This window comes from Pogona vitticeps, chromosome 2 (assembly GCF_051106095.1).
Source record: "Pogona vitticeps strain Pit_001003342236 chromosome 2, PviZW2.1, whole genome shotgun sequence".
NCBI classification, from domain to species: Eukaryota; Metazoa; Chordata; class Lepidosauria; order Squamata; family Agamidae; genus Pogona; species Pogona vitticeps.
Window position 1 is genome coordinate 95,124,175 of NC_135784.1, and position 22,837 is coordinate 95,147,011.

The window sequence follows — 22,837 nt, forward strand, 5'->3', positions numbered from 1 at the left end:
GTTGAAGAAGCTTCAGAGTAAAGTCCACATGTACCTTACTTAGGCAAAGTGCTTCTGAGATTTTCTGCCTCTAGAGCAAAACAACTTGACTAACCTAGGATGCTGTGCACTATTACCTTTTGGGGCCTTCATTTTTGTTCTGTCTCAGATTGCAAAATGTCCTGCCAGTGAGCCACTTCTACTGCTAGTTCTCAATAGGGGTATGAAGCTTTCAGACATAAACTACCAAGGGAATGGTAGTATCTCACGAAAGGGCAGCTGATGAATGCAGGGCTTACCTCCTCCATTTGTATAAGCACGGTATGGAAACCTCCAGACGTTACCCAGCCCAACGCAGTAGCCGATGCAGGACAACAGGAAGTCCAGCTTACCCGTCCAATTCCCTCTGTCTTCAGGGTAGTCAATCTCTAGGTCACCATCCCCTTGATCACTTGGTGTCATTAACAAATCTGGAATTACTGGCTGATGAGAGAAAACAGAAAGAAATGGAAGTGGGGAGGAAAGCAGAGTACAAAAGAAGGAAATGTAGGGCAAGTTTCAGGAAGCAAAAAGTTAACGGCAAAGAAAAAGGTTGAGAAGACCCAATGGAAAATGCAAAACAAGGATGGGGGACTTGTAACAGGTCACAAGCTATCACAGACCAACATCTCAGGCTTTTTGTATCTCCTGTCACATCACTCTGGCATTCCCCTCACCAACGCAACAGGGAAGTCGAGTCCATCTGTTTCATCTATGGGTTTTGGAGAGCCAAATTCCTGCAGCTGGCAGGAATGGCATCTAGGAGCATAGTGAGCTCCTGCTAGCAGTTCCCACAACCTGACTGGGTTGTATGTGGTATGTATGCAGTCTGATGAAACAGACGCCTTCCCAAATAGTAGCAATGGAGCAGCTGCAATTTATGTGAGCAAAGCTGCTTGAAAAAGGGGAAGCCATCATAATGAAAATGAATAGCAACAAACATTATAAAATATTAAACAGGGGGGGGGGGAAAGAACATAAGAAGAGCCCTGATGGATCAGGCCAAGGGCCCCTCTAGTCCAGCTCCCTGTATCTTACAGGGGCCCCACCAGATGCCTCTGGGAGCACACGAGACAACTAGGTACCTGTCTCTTGATACCCCTCCCCTGCATCTGGCATTTTGAGGTGCCTTCCTTCTAAGCCTGGAGATTATACATCCCCATCAATGGCTTGTAACCTGAGATGGGCTTTTCCTCAAGGAAACTTGTAAAGGCATCTAGGCCAGATGCCATCACCTTATCATGTGGCAAGGAGTTCCACAGACTAACAACATGCTAGATAAATAAATATTTTCTTTGGTCTGTTCTCACTCTCGCAACACACATTTGAATGGATGTCCCCTGGTTCTGGTATTTCATGAGAGGGAAAAGATCTTCTCTCTATCCACTTTATCCATCCCATGCATAATTCTATACGTTTCAATCATGTCCCCCCTCAGGTGCCTTTTCTCTAGACTAAAGAGCCCCAAACGCTGTAGCCTTTCCTCATAAGGGAGGTCCCCAGCCCAGTCATCATTTTAGTCGCTCTCTTCTGCACCTTTTCCAGTTCCACTATGTCTTTTTTGAGGTGTGGCAAGCAAAAGTGTACGCAATACTCCAGGTGCAGCCTTACCAGCATTTTGTACAATGGCACTATAATGTTGGCTATTTTATTTTCAATCTCCTTTTTAATAACACCTAGCATGGAACAAGACCCTAATGTTGGTAAAGTGTGAGGGCAAGAGGAGAAGGGGATGACAAAAGACAAGATGGTTGGACAGTGTCACCGAAGCGACCAACATGAATTTGACCAAACTCCGGGAGGCAGTGGAAGACAGGAGGGCCTGGCGTGCTCTGGTCCATGGGGTCACGAAGAGTCAGGCATGACTTGATGACTAAACAACAACAAGCATGGAACTGGCCTTCTTCAAGGGCTCTTCTTATGTTTCTTATGTTCTTATGTAACACCTTCTGCACCTGAATATATTTTCTCTAGAAACCAAAGAGCCTTTATATGCCGTTTAGGAAATACAAATGGACAGGTGAGAGAAAACACTGCAGTTCAGCAGTCTTTCATTTCCTTCACTCCCCTGCCCCTCCCTGTCTTCCCTTGTCAGTTCTTAATTCTAGACATGTTAAGGACTCTGTGCCATGAGAGAGAGAGAGAGAGAGAGAGAGAGAGAGAGAGAGAGAGAGAGAGATCTGGAATTGACGGGTTGTCTGGCTTTCTATGCTGAATAGTCCACCTCTCTCTGAATTCTCCATAGTGACTTCCAGGTCAATCCAAGACATTTTTCTGTCTAATGTTAAGAAAAAGATGTTTTCCTTACTAGCCAAGGTACTTGCCACTCCAAGTCAGCCCAACTATTTTGGTACCTGACCCAGAAAATCGCAGAAGCACCTCTCTCTCTCTCTCTCTCTCAGCAGTAACATACAAGAATAAATTACATAACTAATAATTTGCTGCCTTTTCCTGACACCCAAAAACCGCTACCTGAGGCTAAGATCATACTCTCCCTAGTAAAGCCAGTTGGCCCTGACTGGCATGCATCAGCGTCTCAGACGAGGGTCTTTCCCAGAACTTCTTCAAGATACATGGATTGAACTTCTGCATCCAAAACATATTCTTTATCAGTGACCTTGTCCACCTCCTGTATTCTCCAAGTTAAACAGAAAACGAAACCAGATATTACACCAGCTTCTATCAGTTTAAGAACTGCTCAGCTAGCAACAGAAAAAAATGGACTCACCTTAGAAACACTCTCTAGTGGACAAGATTTCCAGTCACGCCTTCCTATCTTCTCCTTAGTGCTTAACTTGTTAAAAAGGAGATGTATTCAGGGTGAAGGTGTCTGGAAACCATGCACAGTGTTCTGGGAGATCTTCAATAAAACTCTTGACGTGAGGAGAGAGGCTCTGTCTACTCAGTGAGAGTGAGAGACCCACCACCAGGGCTCCAGACTTGTTGAATCTCTAAGATTGATTTTATTTATTTTTTGAAAACAAATAATTGACCCAAAAATCATACTGCCCCTTTCTTTCACCAAGAGCTGCCCTTTCATCTGCTACAGTTATAGTGAAAACTTACTTCCTATTCAGTTTCCATGGAGACAAGGGAAGAAAGTATAAGTGAGGAAACTGGCCTAATTATGAGTACCAATATACCTGCAATATGCTTCATGCTGTTAGGCTTACATGTACACGTCCCTGTACCCCAAGAGACACATACACATGCCTGTATATGGTCAGTTCAACACTACATAAGTACATGGACATATATATATATGAATGAGTTCAAGAAAACAAGTGTGTGGAGATACAGATGCACATTCACCTATGGATACATATGTCTCCCAGAAGCAACGATAGAAATGGCCATTAGCTGTAGATAAACTCACAAGCGTCAAATAGTCCAAATATACACATGAATGTGAAGGAATGCAGCAATTCCCACATAAAGTTGCAATCATACTGCCTACATGTACAAGGTAGTGTGTGCAATATAAAAAGCTGTTGCACATTGGCTTCAGATGAGTCCCCCCTGTTGGAGGCGAAGGGTCTAGGCTGGGTAAATTGGGAGCTCTAGACAAGCTAGCCACGGGGCCAGTGAGGAAGAAAGGGAAGCCGTTTGCCCAAGAGGATTTGGAGGGTGGGAATGGTTGGTCGATTGGGTGCCGAAACCAGGCTCAGGCCTCCTGGTTAGATCCCTGCTCAGGGGGTGGGAGAACAGAATAGGCTCCCCCCTTGGAGAATCATCTGTTTGGGTGGCTGTTCTCCCTTTGCACCTCCCCAGCACCACGTGCCCCCTTGCTTTATAAGAAACTGCCTGGAAGAAGTCCAAAACAGCTTTTATTGAAGGTGCAGCTGGAGCGCGTGGGGTGGTGATGGAGGAGGTCTGATGGGGGGGCTCTGCACTTGTCCCCTGCCCTGCACCAGGCCTGGGAATCAGGCGACTCCTCTGGCAACAGGTGTGTGAGGCAACTTGGAGTTGGTCGGGGGGGGGGGGAATGGTGTCAGTTATGTTCTGTGAGTTTTGCAGGTGGCTCCAGCAGAGTGGTGACCAAACCTTGGCCAATACACCACATGTGTGCCTCCTGTTTGCCCCCAACCCCCCCTGTGGCCCCCACCTTGAGGTAAAATGGCCACTGGGCTGAGTTACGAGGGAGCTGCGCAACCGCTGTCACCCCTTGGGCGCCATGGGTGTGGAATAATCAGGCAGAAAGTGAGAGAATTTGTCACCGCTTCACACTTCTCTCCCCCCCCACAAACATATCATCCTTCACCCACCTGCATCAGGAGTCTCCAGCACTATGGCTGGTTGGGCACTAGTTGTTGCAGGTAGTGTGGCTTGTGGGAAATCCAGGAAGGTAGTGCACTGTAGGGAATCCAGACCCTTCTGCAGCTTGCAGTTCACTCACCTGTGCATCCACAGGTTAGGGGGCACAATACCTGCATTGCTGACAAGCCATTCTACGCCACTGCCTGAAGCTTTCCAAGGCTTTGTAAAGGTGGGAAGATTGTACAACACATTGCAATACAGTATTTTAGAATTGACAATTAACAAAGACATTAACAAGTGCAGGCAGGTCTGATTTCATCCAAAGGGCACCCCAATTACGTACAGTACTGGCAGATTATGATGAAAAATACTCCTGGCCACGGCTGTTACCAAAAGATCCAAACACATCCCTTAATCCAGGAGTTGTGATAGTTTGGGAGAAGGAAACTCTTAACTATCTAACCGTACAGGCCAGTCACTTACACTTGACTTGCGTGCACACGCACACACAACTAGATAGCAGTACCTTTCTCTTGTCTGGATCATGTTTTAAGCTGCTTTCCCATATCTTCTCTCAGAGACTGGTTTAGAATCCACTCTCCAGGAGCAGATGAAAATCAGACACAGAGAGGTGAGATTTCATCTAGATATGGGAGAATGACTCTGGCAAGTTCAGGAGCCAATTTGCTGCCTCCAGAGGCTGCAAAGACCACCAAAATTCCAAAAAAGGGGGGCAGAAATTGAAAATAGAAGTGGCTTCATTTCCAGTGGCCTATTTGAAAGATGATTTCCTACACCTAGCAGCTTCCAGAAACTGTTCATTTTTTAAAAAAAAATTACAAAGCAGAGGTTTGGGGGAAGGCTAAGGGCTACAGAAACAGCATGGGGAGGGCCATACGGCACCCACACATACACGTTTGCTTAACCCTGATGCAGATGTTAAATACCTGGGACAAAATGGAACCCTGAAAAACGAGCAAGGAGACATTTAAGATTCCCTCCCAAGGCCAAAGGGCAGGCTTTGGAGAAAATTCAATTGCTAGCTCAAACTATAGTAGGTCCGTTGAATAAAAGGGAGTTACTGTACTAAGTCAACAGCAACATAAGTCTCCTTCATTCAACTGGTCGCTCCAGCAGAGTTAACTGGATTTAGCTCCTAGGTTTCAGCACCATCTTCTAGATGTGATCCTCAAGGTACAATGACGTGAAGCATCAAAGCAAGATGCCCTCCGAATCTCAAGAAGTGGTCTAGGTGATTTGTGTCTAGGGTGGACAGTGTCGAAACCCACTGAGAGACCAAGGGGAATCAAGAAGGCCAAATTCCCCCTGTTGTGTTAAAGCCAGGATACAGATAGTAGGCATCCTCCAGGATGACTTGAAGCCAAGGCATAGGAGAAGGTGAGAAGTGAAGGACCATGGCCACATTATGCCAAGGGGAACCTAGTCACATACTCACCTCCCTATCCCCTTGAGAAGGAGGACCAGGATGGTGGTAGCTGTGGCACTTCCCTCTCTAGAGGAGGAGGAGGAGTGGAACAGCAATGGCAACTGCTGCTTATTCACCCACGAGCCACCCACAAGAAAGTGTATGCAGTGGTGGAAGGTGCTTCATTGTTTCTTTAGCTGCAGGTTCCTTAGAGCTGTAGCCTGTCGAAAGCAGGGCTAGGAAAACTACCTGTGCTGTAGCAATTTTTGTAATGGCTCCACCTATAAGAATAGCCTCTCAGGATCTTCCAAGCACTGAGAAAGTAGCTGCTTTGGATTGCTATGGAAAGCAGTGGCCGCTCTTCAGAATGGCGGGAGTCCTGACAAGACAAGGAGTATTGGCCAAATATAGGCCGCCCTGTGCCTGAGGCAATCACCTCATTGGGGCTAAGGGCAGGGCCAGCTCCGCTGAAAGACTACAGCATGCTGTCTCACCTTGATCAGGAATCATTAATCAGAGAATGCGCAAGAATTATTTAGGTGAGCAGCATCCACCACAGCATTGCATGAATGTGTGAGTGACCTGTGACTTGGCTTAACAATTGCTTTTCATGGAGCCTGAAAAACAGTACCATTATTTTACTCTTCTACCCTTTCATGAAATACACATCAGCTTCTTCCTTTCTTACAAACTTTTAAAGTGGCAGCCTAGACATACAAGTTTTACAATCTCTAACTCCAAATACCCACCATATTATTTTGCCTTCAATATGGTAATGTAGCTTCAAGATACTGTCATGCACACACTGTTTGGTGTTAGGCTAATAAATAGCCTTGCATACATGGTTGACCCTTACTCTTTTTTTTAGACAGATTCTGTTTTTTTCACAGGGATGTGTTATTTTGTCTATAAAGCAGGCCAGGCATACGATTTCACCACCATCACCACCCAAATATCAAGGGGAGATATTTTCTCAAGTAATTTTTTTAAAACCACAGAAGAATGGTTGGTTGGTTGGATGGTTGCTTTTAAATCAATAAAGGTGTGTCTACTGACGCCCAAGAGGAAGTACACTGTCAAAATGAGGGGCAGAGGATGTTGCAGTTCTTTGAACGTTGGTTAAATTCCTCTAGCTGCAAAGCAGAAGTGCAGGAATTCACAAAGGAGACCAACTTCAACTTCTCCAAAGTAGTCCACTTCTTTTCTCATTAAATGGCATTCACAGTCTCAGTAACTCACTCTGAAACATTAGTAGTGGAAAGAACAAAAACATTTCATTACCTACAGTTGTGAACAGATCAACAGCAAGCTAATAAAGAGAGACATTGATTCCAACAAACTTCAAAAGACTAAAGAGAGAGAAAAGGCACTGAGTGGAGAGTCGAGACATTCTTTGAATTCAGAGGCAGGAGGGAACAATTCATTAGTGCTGGATAGATTGGCACTCACTCCTCTTCAAAAAGGTCTCTCCCAACCATGCTTTCTCCAGGCAGCATGCCAGATTACACAAACTCCAACAAGGAAGATGATGCCAGCTTGCATAAGATGGTATGCGCTTGTATGTAGAGATGCACATTGACATTGGCCACAATCCAATTTTGGCCCAGTGTGCTTCAATATTTTTATTAATGACTTGGATAAGGGAGTGCAGGGAATGCTTGTCAAATTTGCAGATGATACCAAATTGGGCAGAATAGCTAATAACCTAGAAGACAGAAACAAAAATTCAAAATGACCTTGATAGGATGGTACACATCCGAATGCAACAGAATGAAATTCAACAGGGATAAATGCAAAGTACTGCACCTCAGAAAAAGAAACCAATTGCACAGTTACAAGATGGGGATACCTGGCTCAGCAAAACTACGAACGAGAAGGATCTTGGAATTGTTGTAGATCACAAGCTAAATATGAGCCAACAGTGTGACGTGGCTACAAAAAAGGCAAATGCTATTTTAGGCTGCATTAATAGAAGTATAGTTTCCAAATCGCACTAGCTGCCAGTCCTCCTCTATTCAGCACTCACCTTGAGTATTGTGGCCAGTTCTGGATACCACACTTCAAGAAGGATGCAAACAAATTGGAAGAAGTTCAGAGGAGGGTGACAAGGATGATCGGGGGCTGGAAACCAAGCCTTATGATGAAAGGCTGAAAGAATTAGGCAAATTTAGCCTTGAGGAAAGAAGACTGAGGCATGATATGATTGCACTTTTCAAATATTTGAAAGGCTGTCATACAGAGGAGGGGCAAAATCTGTTCTCAATTGTACCAGAGTGCAGGGCACACAACAATGGGCTCAACTTAAAGGAAGCCAGATTTTGGTTGAATATCAGGAAAAACTTCCTAAACTTCCTAGCAGTATGACAGTGGAACCAGTTACCTCGGGTGTTGGTGAGTGCTCCAACACTGGAGGCATTCAAGAAAAAGATAACCAACTGGCAGATATGCTTTAATTGTATTCCTGCACTGAGCAGGGGATTGGACGATGGCCTTGTAGGCCCCTTCCAACTTCACTTTCTATGATTATATGAATTTTGTTTATGTAAGATGTGCATAATGTGCTGCACCTAAATAACAAGATACAAAAGCCTGTCTCAGTTGGATACCTGGTCATCACCCTGATTGCACAACTGAGTTATGTACCAACGCTTTTCAGCCAAACACCCCTGCGAATTATGCATTACAGCTAGCAATAGGATTCTGGCTGATATTTCAGCAGAATAACAAATAAAGTAAACAAACAAAGCATCACTTGAAAGACTGTAACCACGGAACCTGAAGTGCCTGCTGCTCAGCCTGCTGTCCAACTGCTGAATGACAACCACAAGGCTTTCTTATGATCCTTCATCTACAAATCAGGCACATCGAACAGGCCCATTACATACAACAGAACTGAGTAACCAATTGCCCTATAGATGTTGTTGGACTCCAATTCCCATAAAATCCAGCCAGTCTGGTTGGCGCCAAGAGACATTGTCAAGTTGTAGTTCATCAACATCTTCAAGCATCATAGAGTGCCTACCATTGAACAGAAGATGTCTTTAATTAAAATATGATATTCTGCAAAGAACACATGGCCAAACTACCTCCATACCAGGAGAGGTTCACTTTATAATCCGATATCTATGTCTTTCTTGGTAGATCTCTCCTGGGTCTTTTGGCAGCCTTCACAGGTATCAAACATGAGTAGAACTCACTGACTGAAATCTTATTGCTTCGTTATGCAAGAGGTGCAACATTCAGTCCATTCCTAGCTGGCAATTGAAGAGTCCCTGCTGGGATTCTCAAGTGTTCAGAAAGGCTGCCAGTGTCCATAACCCTGAGAATCCTTGCAGTACCTTGTTAACTGCTAGCTAGGAATGGACCAAATATTTAAAAAAAACAAGAAAATTTCATCCTGTGTTTTACGGTGACTCTGATGCTTATTATAGTGGCAATTTCGAAAGATGATGGCAAGGGAACAGGTACAGTATTCAATTTTTGCTGGATAAGATTACACTCCTTTTAAAACCCAAGGTAACAGATAAACAGTTTAGTTGCACTTCTGAATTCAGCTAAACCTGGATCCTAATGTTTTGTGGTGGCCAGGTTGGGTGGTTCATTGAGTTAGGTATCTGACTGTGTAGTCAAATATTAGGAGCTCCATTCCCCACTGTACATTTTAGGAGAAGAGCCAGCCTGGGTGGCCTTGGGCAAGCTGCACAATCCCAGGGCACCCCCAGAAGAAAGGCAAGGATAAACCAATTCTGAGTACTCGTTACCTGGAAAACCCTGAAAAGGGTCATCAAAAGTAATAATTGACTTGATAGCATGTTTTTTTAAAAGGTGATATGTTCAGTGGCCACCAGATTAGAAAACAGGAATGAAAATCTAATACTTTGAATGGATCTAGACCTGATTGTATTTAAACTTGTTAAAATAATCTTATTTGGGATTTTTGAAACAAGAGAAACTATAAAGGTAGACCTACTGCATCAATTTAAAAGTAATTTAATAACTCAAGTACTCTTGGCAGATGACCCAGGAATAAAATATCATTGAGAAGTATCAGTTATCAATTTGATGATGAGGGCTTCCAAATGAGGCTGTTATTATGCAGCTACATGGACTATTACACGGGGTCAGACATCGTTCAATTGGCTACGCTTCGACACTTTCTCTATGCTTTTCTCTCTTTTTCCTACCTTCACCACAGCCACTACACACAGACAAAATTAAGGAGGGAAAGCCATAATTGCTAATAGTGGATTGCACTAGGGTTTGTCCACTGGAAGCACCTATGTTTTTATTGTGATCTTTTGTGTTTTTAGCACGTATACATTACTGTAACTGTGACATCTACGTTGGCTTGGGCATGTCATGAGAATGGCTGACGGTCAGATTCCAAAAGTTCTCCTGTATGGAGAATTAGTACAGGGAAATCATCTCAGAGGGAGACCACAGCTGCAATACAAGGATATCTCCAAGCAGGATCTGAAGGCCTTAGGAATGGACCTCAACAGATGGGAAACCTTGACATCTGAATGTTCAGCCTGGAGGCAGGTGGTGCAGCATGGCATCTCCCAATTTGAAGAGATCCTTGTTCAGCAGACTGAGGCAAAGAGGCAGTCCCAAAACCAGCAAAATCAGGGAGCTGGACAAGGGACAGATTGTATTTGTCTTCAGTGTGGAAGAGATTGTCACTCTCAAATTGGCTTTCTCAGCCACACTAGATGCTGTTCCAAGACAATCTATTCAGAGCACATTACCACAGTCTCTCAAGACTGAAGGATGCCTATGACCCTTTCTGTTTCCAGAAGATTCCCACCTAATTTTTCTTTTCAAATCCAGCTGCACCTGCTTTTCACATTGTTAAAGTGCATACATAGGTTTCACCGTGAAGTTCATACATGTTGTATGGAAGATTAACTCTATTGTGTCCATTCTGATGAATGGATACGATACAGCAAAACCTTTTTAATGAGCAGAATACTGGGCTATTACATATTCCTATGCCAAACCTCACAATTGTATTATTAGTCAGCACCAGATGGATGTGATAAATAGCATTTTGGAAAAGAAGAACAGTTATTCCATGTGGGTGGAAGGGTGTGAAAAGATAATCCCTCAGTAATGACATCTGTGTCATTACTGAGGCATAAACTGGCAGCAGCTGAGATATCCAACTCTACCCCCACCTGCCATGAATATTTTTCCCCTCACATTATTTTGCCATGGGAGCAAGCCTATTTCATATACTTTGAGCAGGTGGGATTAGATATGATGGTAACCAAGCTTAGAAAAGGTAGGATTTTCGACAGCAAGAATTCCCAGAATTCTTAACTGGCATAGCCACTGGAAGATTCTAGAAGCTGTAGTCTAGAAGAGCAGCCTTTCCGAGCTTTGGGTGATAAATCACAGGAAATTACAGGCCGGTTAGGTTCATGTCTATTTTTAGTAAACCGGTAGAAAACATTATTAAAGGTAAACTATTAAGGATATTGAATCATAAGCCCTGCTGAAAAAGGACCAACATGGCACCTTACAAAGGCGGAATAAACTTTTAGAGTTATTTGAAACTGTCAAATGAACAGGTGGATGGGGTGGTCCATGCTCATGGCACTGCGATACTGCAGCCAAAACTCTGCTCAGGACCCAGATTCAATCCCAGATAGCTGTCTTGAGGTTATTTTAGCTTTCCATCCTTCTGAAGTCAGTAAATTGAAACCCAGCTTGCTGGGGGGGGGGGCAATGTGTAACCTGCATAATTAAACTGTAAACCTCCCAGAGAGTGCTTTAAGCACTATGGGGTGGTATATAAGCAGCATGCTTCAGACATTCTTGACCTGAGGACTTCCAAAAAGACTTTGGATAAAGTTCTTCTAAAGGATTCCTGAGTAAACGTTGCAGTTATGGGATAAAATACATCCTCAAAGAAAAGGAAGCAGACAGCAAGTAAAAATGGCTGGTTTTCCAATGGAGGGATGCGAGCAATTGCAATGGGGTTTCTTAGCAATCTCCGTTGGACCCAAAGCTTTTACACTTTTTCATAAATGACCCGAAGATAAGGGGAGCAATGAGGCACCCAAGTTTGCTGATGGCTCAGCAAAAGTGGTGAAAACAAAAATGATTCTGTTCTAAGGAGCATCAAAAGAATCTTTCCATAATGTGAGAGTAGCTGTTCAAATGACAAGAGATTCAATATAAACAGCTGTACACTGGGACAAAAAAAATTGCCTAACTTCATCAGGGAGACCTGATAAAGGAGCATGAAACTGATCTGAACTGGAAAAAAAAATGACCAAGAGATTTTGGAGGTTGACTGGATAGTCCGATGAAATGTCAGCCCAGTGTGCAACTGCTTTTTTAAAAATGAAAACGTTAAAGTCCATGCCGGGCATAATTCTTAAAAGGGAATATTGAATAAAACTGGCAATGGCATACTCCCCTTGCATAAATCGATGGTGTCTTTCCTTGCTTGGAATACGTTACTGTGTGGTTTTGGTTAATGCACCTGGGGTGGGGGAGGGAAGAATATTTTAAAGTGGGGAAAGGTCCAGAAAGCATAGGTGTAGGACAGGGAAAAGGGTGCTTTTGCATACAATGCACAAGTAAACTGAGGAATTTGCTACAGCAAAACGTAGCAATGGCTGCCAATGCAGATGGCTCTGCAAGGGGACTGGACCTAACTGCAGTTGCTGCCAAACGTGGTGGTGAGAAGTGCAGGGGCTACTCTTGGTTTTAGCAGCATCCCCTGGCACTACTGGAGTTTTGGCCAGCAGCAGGTGGGTTGAGTGGCTCCTCCAAAGCCACCCCCCCAGCTCTGACTTAATTAATGGACAGTGTTTCTGAAGTTGCAACCATGCATATATACAGTATTAACTCTTGCCAGATAGCACACAAATCATCTTGTTCTATTTATTGGGGATGCACTTCTAACAAACAGAAGGGAGGGAAGGTGATCCACAAGTAGACAACCTGTTGACCCTGTTTCTGTCATAACTGTGTGCAGATCGTGATGCACTGATTTTATTTCTCTGCAAAAGTAGGGAAAGCTGACATGGGAATGTATACCATGAATTACGCAGTTTACATCCATTTTAGTTCTTACAATCATCCATCCTAAGGATGACATCAAGCTATTTTGAGAGATACTCCAGACCAAAAAAGGACTCACTGCCTTATTGAAACCTTACTAAAACCCTCCTTTGCTCTGCCCACTGCCAGCTGCTTCCAAGACAACTTTTTCATTCTCATGTTCCCTGCCCAAAGATGAGCACCAAGTAGAAAAAGGATGGCTATTCTTACAGGAGAGTCACTTGCAGCTGCAACCAACATGCTTTCTGAATGCTTAGTAGACATCTGCAGAGGAGCAGAAATAATTAGAGCTGTGGTTCCCAACCTTGTGTCTCCAGATGTTCTTGGACTACAACTCCCAGAAATCCAGCACAGCAAGTGGTGAAGGCTTCTGGGAGTTTTAGTCCAAGAACATCTGGGGACACAAAGTTGGGAGCCACTGAATTAGAGGAAGCCAAGAAGAAACAAAGTCACTGAGGTGACTTGAACAAGACCCAAATGATGATACACATAATGAGGATGCTCATGAGAAGCATGAGACGGTCAAATGAATAGCTTTCAGGGTAACTTTGGAAATTATCTAAGCCATGATGGACAGCAGGAAGACAGGGTGGGAAAGAGTGGGAAGAGGGACCTGATGGAGGAGGCTCTAACTGACAAAGTTGAGAACTGGCTCCAGCGTGAGGGAGAATGAGGACTCTGCCTTAGGCAATATATCTGGTGCCTTCTCAGAGCGCAGCGTCTTGCTCCATAAGGTATTGTTGCCTTTGTGCTGCCAGGGAGAGCTTGTGGGATTTTAATTTGACCAGCCATGAATTTATGAGGGAGGTTACTGTGTGACATTACCTTGGCTGCTTTACATCAGGCAACAAAATGTTGACCTTTGACCCTGGACGGAGTCAGAAATTAGACAGATGAAGAAAGACAAGTTGGCACAGGTGGAGATAAGGTCTCCTTGTAAATGCAGAACTACTGCCCGTTCTTCTCAAAGCTGATTCTCTAAGACAAGGCTGGGCACTTGTTCCCCGTGCTGCATCGTTTCTCCCTTTCTGTGTGCCCAGAGACACAACACCTACCCAGTGCCTGTTGCACCTTGGGTGCTGTTGGAGGAGGGTGGAAAGGTTATTTAGGTGAAACAGAGCCTTACCCCTAAACATCCTAACACCGGCTCTCGTACACTCTGCCACAACATGAATCATCCTGTCATAAAACACCTGCTGCCTAGGTGGGGAAAAAAACATCTCCCCACAGGAGGCTACTGGGCCAGCTAGAGAAGGTACCTCTAATTATCTGCACAGCACCAGAGCTTTCTGAACCTGCTAATGAAAGAGGTGGTGGGGGGGAGGAACAGAAAACCTCCTCATTTCAACCCTGCTACCTGCTTCACCTGCTGCTCCTGATCCAAGAAACAGAAGACAAGTCTGGGTGCTTTAGATAAATTGTTCTGAACTAGCTGGTCCCTAAGGAGGCCCCCTCTGTCATCCGCACTGAGGACTCTACTCTTTCCTCCCCATTCGTCCTGCGCCTTCCCTCTTCTACAGGAAAAAAGCACCACCTGCTACAGCATCCCCTTCCTCCTCCTCCCCCTGCCGTTTATGGCATCTCATGAAGTGCCTCTGATACAAACTGCCTTACCTTCTGAGAATGGTGCTCTTGGCCCTTCTTCATTGTGAAGTCACGTTGCTATGCACTCCCTCCCTGCATTCATCCACACATGTTCTTTCCCTCTGTGCGTGTGTCCCTCTTTCACTTGCTCAGGCGACAATCTCTCTCTCTCTGTCTCTCTGTCTCTCTGTATCTCTCTCTCTCTCTCTCTCTACGTAGAACAACAGAGAGGACAGGAGGTGCTTATCCAATAAAACAAAATAAACAAAATAAAAGGCAGAAGAACAAATTTTCTCTGTGTCTCTTTCTGGATTGTTCCTTCTTCCTCTTCTTGACAGAGTATTACTGGCAGAGAGAGAAGAGATGCAAACACTATCTAGAATGAGGCAGAATGAGAGAGAGAGATTGAAAGAGAGAGAGAGAGAGAGAGAGAGCCTCTAGGGAGGGCTAGCGGGCACACAGGTTTGCTGAGAATTAGATGGAAATTGTGATCTGACAAGCCACAAGTGAAGCGCAGGCAAACACTGTGTGTGCCAAGAGGATATGTTCCCTGGTGCGTGGAAGTGAAGATAGCTAAGGAAGATAGCCAGGACTGGAGTACCATCCCATCATGTTTTCAGACATGATGCCTCTGAATACCAGTTGTTTGGGTAGGAAACTGTAAGGGGAGATGATAGCCTTCATGTCCAGCTTGTGGGCTTTCCAGAGTTGTGTGGCTGACTCCTTTTTATGATGAATCTTAAGGCCAGACTAGATGAACAGAGGTTGTGCTGATCTGACATGGCTTTTGTTACATTCTTTCGTTTGCTATCCAAACGGTCTTCTTCCACAGCTGGGCCACTCAAGAAAGCATGAAGAAATGTTGTTTTGCCCTGCCACCAGAGCTTCAAAAAGTTACTTTTGGGGACTCCAGTCTCAAGAACCTCCCCTCAGCATGGCTAGCAGTTGTGCTAGCTGGAGGGTTCTGGGAGCTGAAGGGGGGGGGAGAATCCAACTCTTTGAGCTCTGCTTTTTCAAACAAGCCAGCCAAATTCACAGTTTCCGAATTCATTTGTGGGTTGGAACGCAGCTCTCCTTCACCTCACACACTGATTCAGATGTTGCAATGGAGGTCCTAGCTTTTTTTGTTTGTTTGTTTGTTTAAAAAATGGCCTACAAAAAGGTACATTTCAGAGAAAATGGACAAGAGAATCAGTATTTCACAATAAAATGCATACAAGCTCAATGTAAATTTTCATGGAGTTTTTAAAAATTATCCCAGACAACAGGGATGGGATGAAACAGCTGGCTGATCCCATGCAAAAGTGACAGAAGGACAGTGCTCCAGTCATCCCTGTTTAGGAAGAGTATTTTTTAAAAAGAAAACATCCATAATGGGAGATTTGGGGTACTATGGAAGAACTATAAACTAAGTCCACACAATGAATAAATAATAACAACTATGTGTTATTGTAACCTCTATGTTGTTTCACCAGAGTGGCCTTGTAGCCAGATGGGCAATATAGAAATTGAATAAATGAATGAATGAATGAATGTTGGTTCAGCCCAAAGGGCTGGAACTAAGAAAGAGCAGGGCTATGAGTAAGACATTTGAATCAGAAAGAGTGGGACAGGTGACCAGGCTGGAGTTGCTACTTAGATAGCTAAGGCCCTTGCCAACGTGGTCTAGGTATAATTCCTATATGTTTGTGCTGGAAGGATGAATACACATAATGATTTCATGTACAGTACATGCAATCAAATTGATATTTTATTTGCAATTCTATGAGCAACTCCTGTATTGGTGCTATTGCCAAGGACTTGGGTGCACAAATTGTAACATTTTATTTGTGCTATAATTGCTCATGTTGTCTGTTATATAACTGTGAATAAGAAGAGACTAATTTTTTTATCCTGAATGTGCTTCAGAGCTTGAAGGGAGAGAGCAATTATGACAGTTGTTAAGTCTCACAATGTGATGATAATAGCACACAAGAGACATTTTCAGTAAACCTATTCACATCATTGGAAGTCATCACACTTCTTGTTTGCTTTTATTTCCTCCCTTCTGGGCTAAGTTATTTGCGGGATTGTATTGTTTCTGCAACAAATGAGTTGAAATATTGTTATGTACATAGTATACACACAATGGATGATGGATATGTAAACCTGGCTTCTGTAAATCTAAGTTTACATGGATGCAAAGAGAGAAAAAGTAAATTGTTTAAGGTCAAACATAAATAAGAAGCAATTGATAACTATAAAAACAATAACCTTCTGAGTTGAAATGAGGACACCTGAAGTTTTATTTAAGATAAACTTCCATTTTATTTTTGATATGCAATTAGCTAACAACTGTATTTGCATTTCTGTGACTTTCAGATCAAAGTTTTGATATATCTTTGAATGTGTAGCTGTGGACACTCTTGCAATACACTTCTGCTAGCCTTTTAGGATAAAAGCTCATCTGTGTGGCCTTGAGCAAACTACACAATCCCAGAGGGCCCTCAGCATCACTTCTGACTACATTGTACTAGAGATGGGCACAAACCAATTCACCCCAGTTCATAAAGGCGGCAGCACAGGTGCTACTGCTCCCTCCTTTGCCTCAAACAGCCACTCGCTGGGCCCAGCTGGCTTTTTCTTTCCACCTCCTCAGATAGTCTCCCAGTCACAAGCAAGAGCACAGATTTCTCTGCCCTGCCCTTTTGCCTGAGTGAGAGATCAGCCAAGAGGGCGGGGCAGAGAATCCTGACCTGTTGCCGAGACTGGAAGATCATTTGAGGAGTTGCAGAAAGCTAGCACATTGGACCTGGTGCGGATTCTGTCTGGCAATTTTCAAGTTTCCGCCTTCGCAAATACATTTCAGAAATTTGCCCATACAGTACTTGACTCTGGTATTGGTGTGGAGGGTTTTGAATCTCTTGTATACTTGTTTGTTTTATACTTGCATACTTGTTTGTTTTAAGTCTAAGTTTGATGTTTTTATGTATTGCAGAGATTGTGTGGATCTGGGTTGTCCACTTCTCTGTATGATGGGTCTGAGGACTGTAGGCAAAGAATTGTTTGATTATGAGGTAGCTTGTCAGGAGATCATCACCCCACCGATCGAAGAAAAAATAGATTTGAGTTTCTTGATACAGACTCCAAAATCACTTATAAAATAGCCAGATTTTGTATGGCGATATTCAGGCCTCAGAAATTCCATAGTAACTAGATACTAGATGTTAAATTGTGTTTTAAATGCCATTTTTTAAACAAAGTACCTGAAATGTTGAAATGTTATGGTTTGAATCAACTTGATAATGTAACACTTTAAAATTCTATGGGGCTCTTTATTGAAAAAAAGAAGTGAACACTCCATCCAGTGCTTCTAATCCTTTTAAATCCATGCAACAAACAGCAACCATTGCCATCTGGCACAAATTGCATTGTTTACATTTGAGCATTATTTGTACTTGCACTACAGTTATTTGCAGAATTTTACTTCATTGGCACAAAAATATTGTTCTCCTTTCCCCTTGAAAAGTAACTCACCTCTTAAGGGATGAGGAGAATAATTTAACAGTTCCTCATTACTGGCTGCAAATATGAGATAAGCAAAGGTTCACACCCCTTCTCAAGATTAGAGAAATGTCACACTAATCTTCTCATGTGGAAAGCATCCGTCATCTTGCAAAGTATTCCTTTTTCAGTTTCCCATCTCTCTGCCAAGAAGGAATCAATTTAGTACTTACTGGGAAACGTGGCTCTTCAGAACATTGGACACCCTTGTAAATCGCAAAGGCTTCCTGTTTTCTGCTTGCCTTATTTTACAAAAAGGAAATTATCCATTCCTCAATGCTGGCTCCCTTTGGTCTGAGCTTAGGAAAGTTACTTTTTTTAAACATGGGTTCCCAGCATCTTGTAACTAACATGGCCTGTGGCCAGTATCAGTACAAGTAACTTTGCCGAGGTGTCTGGATCTGACCTATTTCCACATAGTTTCATCTAAAAACGTGAGCATGCAATAAATACACAGTAGTAAAACAGAAGATACAGAGAGACTCCCTGGATCTCACCAAGCAGCTGCTAGGTGCTTCCCAGTGTACAGCTACAAATGCTTTCAGCTGAAATGAAACCCTTTATTTTATTCCAAATTGTTTGCAAGTGCAGTTGATTTCATTCTTTTATTTTTAGATCCACCGTGTGTCTTGCAGTTTCTAAACAGACAAATGCGGAACTGGGCTCAGCAATGTAAACATAGCTGCTGCTGGTGGCTTAGGAATTACCAGGAAGAATTGTGAGAGGACATATTTTTATTGCTGTTAAACCAGTGGTCTTACTCCACCTGCTGGCAAGAGCTTGATAGAAGCATGATTTTATAGATACGCTGCACACAGGTATTTTGACTGCTGCAGCCTTAAAAGAAAGAACATTTACTGTTGGAGTCCTTTGTCCTGGATGCAAGAATATGCATGTTAGGAGTAGGCATCCTTCAGTCTTGAGAGACTATGGTAATGTCCTCTGAATAGAGGTCTTGGAACAGCGTCTAGTGTGGCTGAGAAGGCCAATTCGAGAGTGACAATCCCTTCCACACTGAAGACAAATATAATCTCTGTCCCCTGTCCAGCTCCCTGATTTTCCTGCTTTTCGGACTGCCTTTTTGCCTTGGCCTGCTGAACAAGTGTCTGTTCAAATTGGGAGAGGCCGTGATGCACCGCCTGCCTCCAGGATGAACGCTCAGATGTCAGGGTTTCCCATCTTTTGAGGTCCATTCCTAAGGCCGTCAGATCCTGCTTGCAGATATCCTTGTATCACAGCTGTGGTCTCCCTCTGGGGCACTCTCCCTGCACTAATTCTCCATACAGGAGATCTTTTGGAATATGCATGTTACTCAAGCACATATTTAAGTTCAGAGAGGCAAATTTATTTTATTCATTTGTTTAATTTATTTACATGCCATTTTTCTACCAAAACTGGGGGCCAATGTGTCTTACCATATAGTGTCTGCATTCTACAAGTTTGATCTGCAAAATCAGGCTGTTGTTACTCTCTTTTAAGCTTTGTACTAAGGCAGCATCCTTGTGGAGAGAGGGGGTGATGGATAGGTTATGATGAGAAAAGTACATTCAGCACATGCTGCCTGGAGTTCCTGAGTCCAGAAATGTGAAGAAAAAGTGTCAGGCAGTTACACCAGATGGGAGACAAAGGACACAGCTACAGAGCCTGGAAAATGTAATTTGATCCATTGTGATTTGTAGTTTATCAAATCAGATTTCCCCAGGTGAAATCACTGTAACCCTCCAGAGGGCAATTTATAAGCCGGGGGGGGGGGGCAGAGGCCAAGAGATCAGTATGCAGAAAGCACCAACAGTACAAGCTGCTTTAAGGTGCTAATGAGGAGCTAATTGGCAAAATCCATCTCTCTCTTTCTTTTTTAATTGTTCTCCTAAGTGTCCTAGTGACTGTGTGTTCCAGAGCTGTGCTGCACCTACCTTCCTTTTTTAAAGAAACTGTTTGGAGACAAGGGACATTTGATTGAGGGAGCTAAGCACCCCTTTGCATCAGATCAGGGGATCACACTGGGCAGAAAGCAGACAAAAGTGGTGTCAGCCTGGTCAGAGCAAATTTAAACCACCCTGCTGGCTCAACAACAACAACAAAATACGACACTTCGTGACTCAGATTAGATGATTCCACAAGGGGCTTCCCTGCATTGAGCATCAATGTAGTGACCAGATTTTAATTCAAATTCAGCTGTACTCCATATGATAAAAGGTGTGGGGTAAAATGGCCCCTGATGCTCAACCACCCAGTGTTGACTGTTTGGATCCAACTCTGGGGATTCCTGACATAAGTCAAGCACTTGTGATCCCTCAGTTGAATTAAGTTAAAGTGCTGGCTGTAGAAAGGGAAAGTTGAGAACGGAAATCCTAAAAAGAAAGTATCTAGCAAATAGTGATGGGGGAATAGTGGAATGGACCCAGAAATGTGTGTAGTCTGAAATATCACCTCTCCCTAAAGGATTCTTTCCTCCTCAATATTATTCTGATGAATTTTACGCATGAAGATAATGGTGTATCTATTGCCCCACTACCACTTTTTGTGCACAGAGTGACTCAATTTTACAAAACTTTATTCTGAGCTTTTGCAGATACCAGATGTTTTGGTAAGAAGTGTGGCAACCAATGGTTTGGGCTCTGAACTTGATGGTCTCACACCTCCTCCCCACTGTGAAATGGCTATTTATATTCACTTCACCTGTTTTTTTTTAGAGTGCCGTTTTGCTGTTGCTGCTGCTACTATTGTTAAATAATACTAGAACACACTTGGGAAAAGTCCTCCCTAAGACTAAGAGAGCTCCAGTCTGGCAGTATATTCAGAGCATAGATCAGTATGAGAATTAGTCCACCTCTTTGCACATTTCCAAAATATTAGATACAGAAGTACAGCTATAAATCAGTGATTCCCAACCTGGGATCCCCAAACATTCTTGGGCTACAGCTCCCAGAAATCCTAGCAAGCAGAGCTAGTGGTATAGGCTTCTGGGAGTTTTAGTCCAAGAACATCTGGGCGCCCAAGGTTGGGAACCACTGCTATAGAAAACAGAAACCTTTAGAAATGCTAGGAAGTGTGGTTCAAAACCACAAATAAATATGAGAATGAATGACACATGTGGAAAACAAGCAGCAGTGTCTTAATGCCATCTTTCTCATCCCTTGCGTTGTAAAACTAGGGAACTCAGAGTAGAGGTCTGAAATGTTGCTATTTAAAAAAAACAAAACTGCAAGGAGCCTTCAGCCCCCATAGCCATGTTGGCTGAGGGATTCTGGCAACATTGGTCCCCCCCTCCCCCCACCATACGCACACAGAAAAGAGAGTAACCATTCTAAGTCAGGATCAGAGGACTCAGTGCTGACTCTTGGCCATACCCTGAATTCTTAGAAGTGGAAATGGCACCAGGTACCACCCGACGGAACCCAAAGGCACCTTTGAACTCTGTGCTGGTTCAAGGCAAAGGGGAACATCTCAGCTAAGCTTCTGGAAGCTCACACATGTGAGAATAAGATGGCTCTGGTAGAAAACACCTGACCCCGTGTCTGGCCAGAAAGGACTTTTACCCCTGCTTCTCGTCATCATCGCCTTTGCGGGAACTACTAGGACTAGCCTCCTCCTGCTGCAGCAACATGGACTTTTACCCTGTTGTGCAAACAGGTGGAAGGGCTGGCCGAGTTTCGACTGGAAGTTCATCCTCTGAACATACAGCACTGAGCCCATGAATCCACCGTCTCTTTCTTAGCAACCTCTGCTTGTTCTTGGCCCCGCCCCTTTCCTGTCTCTTCAATGTTGAGTTGCTCAGTGTACACATTCTGGCCTTTCTTTACCACTCTCCTTCTTATCCCGATGTTCTCATAGCATAAATATTAGAGGGTAGGACTCGAGAGAGAGCATGCACACGTGCATATGCACCCCTGTAGGCATGCTTTGCACCCTCTCCCACTTACTTGCATATGGATCAACATTCATACATGCAAGTATTTAATAAAATAAAGATACACAACCATTTGTTTCTAGCTATCTCCAAGGGGACAAAAGGGAAAGAACAGAAGTGAAGCATAAAGTAGCTGTCGGCAACTAGAAGCCTCGGGCCAAATCTAGCCACCAGCACAATAGGTCTTTCTCTTAATTCAACAGTGATTTTCAGCAAAAAACAAAAAACAAAAAACCACAAAAAATGTGCAAAAATATATTAGTGTAATGGGTACATTGCATGAGGCAATGTTCCAAATACAGATATTAAGGAAAATAATGTAATGGGACAGCCTATGATTTGCTGACCACTGTATGCATTGTGAATGGCATCAAAGCTCTGAGCTTTTTCCTAGTTTTCAGCATGTCTGCTCCCTTCTCTGCACAAGCCCCTAGACAGACAAGTAATTATGAGTTGTTGTGATGCTAAAAAGAAAGGCTCTGCCTACAGCTTTGTTGATATTTCTATGTGATATTTCAACGTGCGAGTGCATATATGTTCCTTGTCTCATACTGTGTGGAGAAAGATTTAGGTTTACCTCCTCAACAGCCCTGACAGAGGCCTTTTTCCACAACTATGTTGGGCAAAGCTTGGAAAAATTACTTATTTAGAACATGCTAACCAGAACCTCCCAGCTAACATGATCACTGTTCTAATCTCTGGTCCTGGAGAGGAGAAAGTTCCATTGATGCAAATAAATCAGAGAGGAATGTAGCCTATCAGCTTATGTGTATCAAGGAGCAGAAGAAGGGCTGTCCCATTGTTTCTGGGGCTTTGGCACAGATTGAGTGGGAACAAATGGGAGTATTCTTGCCTTAGGATCAGTTCACACAGTCAGGTCTCCCACTGCAGGACAGCAATTTCCTGATCTCCCAGAGAGATTTTTGCCTGCCATAATAAACAGGGTGGACTTCCAGTATGGGCTTTGCTTTGGATCAAACTAGAACTGCCCAGAACCAATGTAAGAGATTTATTGAGGTTTG

General features: G+C 43.5%; 1 protein-coding gene across 2 annotated transcripts in view; it reads right to left on the reverse strand.

Annotated features, from left to right (window-relative positions):
* Positions 1-14,769, reverse strand: part of SLC6A7 (solute carrier family 6 member 7) — a 51,894-nt gene extending 37,125 nt beyond the window's left edge. The window contains exons 1-2 of one of the 2 annotated variants that reach the window (XM_020806805.3): positions 14,393-14,769; positions 279-462 (exon numbers count right to left, since the gene is read on the reverse strand). In XM_020806805.3, coding sequence (XP_020662464.2) covers positions 279-462; positions 14,393-14,425 — 217 coding nt within the window. In that variant the 5' untranslated portion in view covers positions 14,426-14,769. Of the gene's footprint in view, positions 1-278; positions 463-2,746; positions 3,057-14,392 lie in introns of those variants that run through there. The other variant, XM_078385645.1, reaches the window with a different exon arrangement.
* Between the last annotated feature and the right edge of the window lie 8,068 nt (positions 14,770-22,837).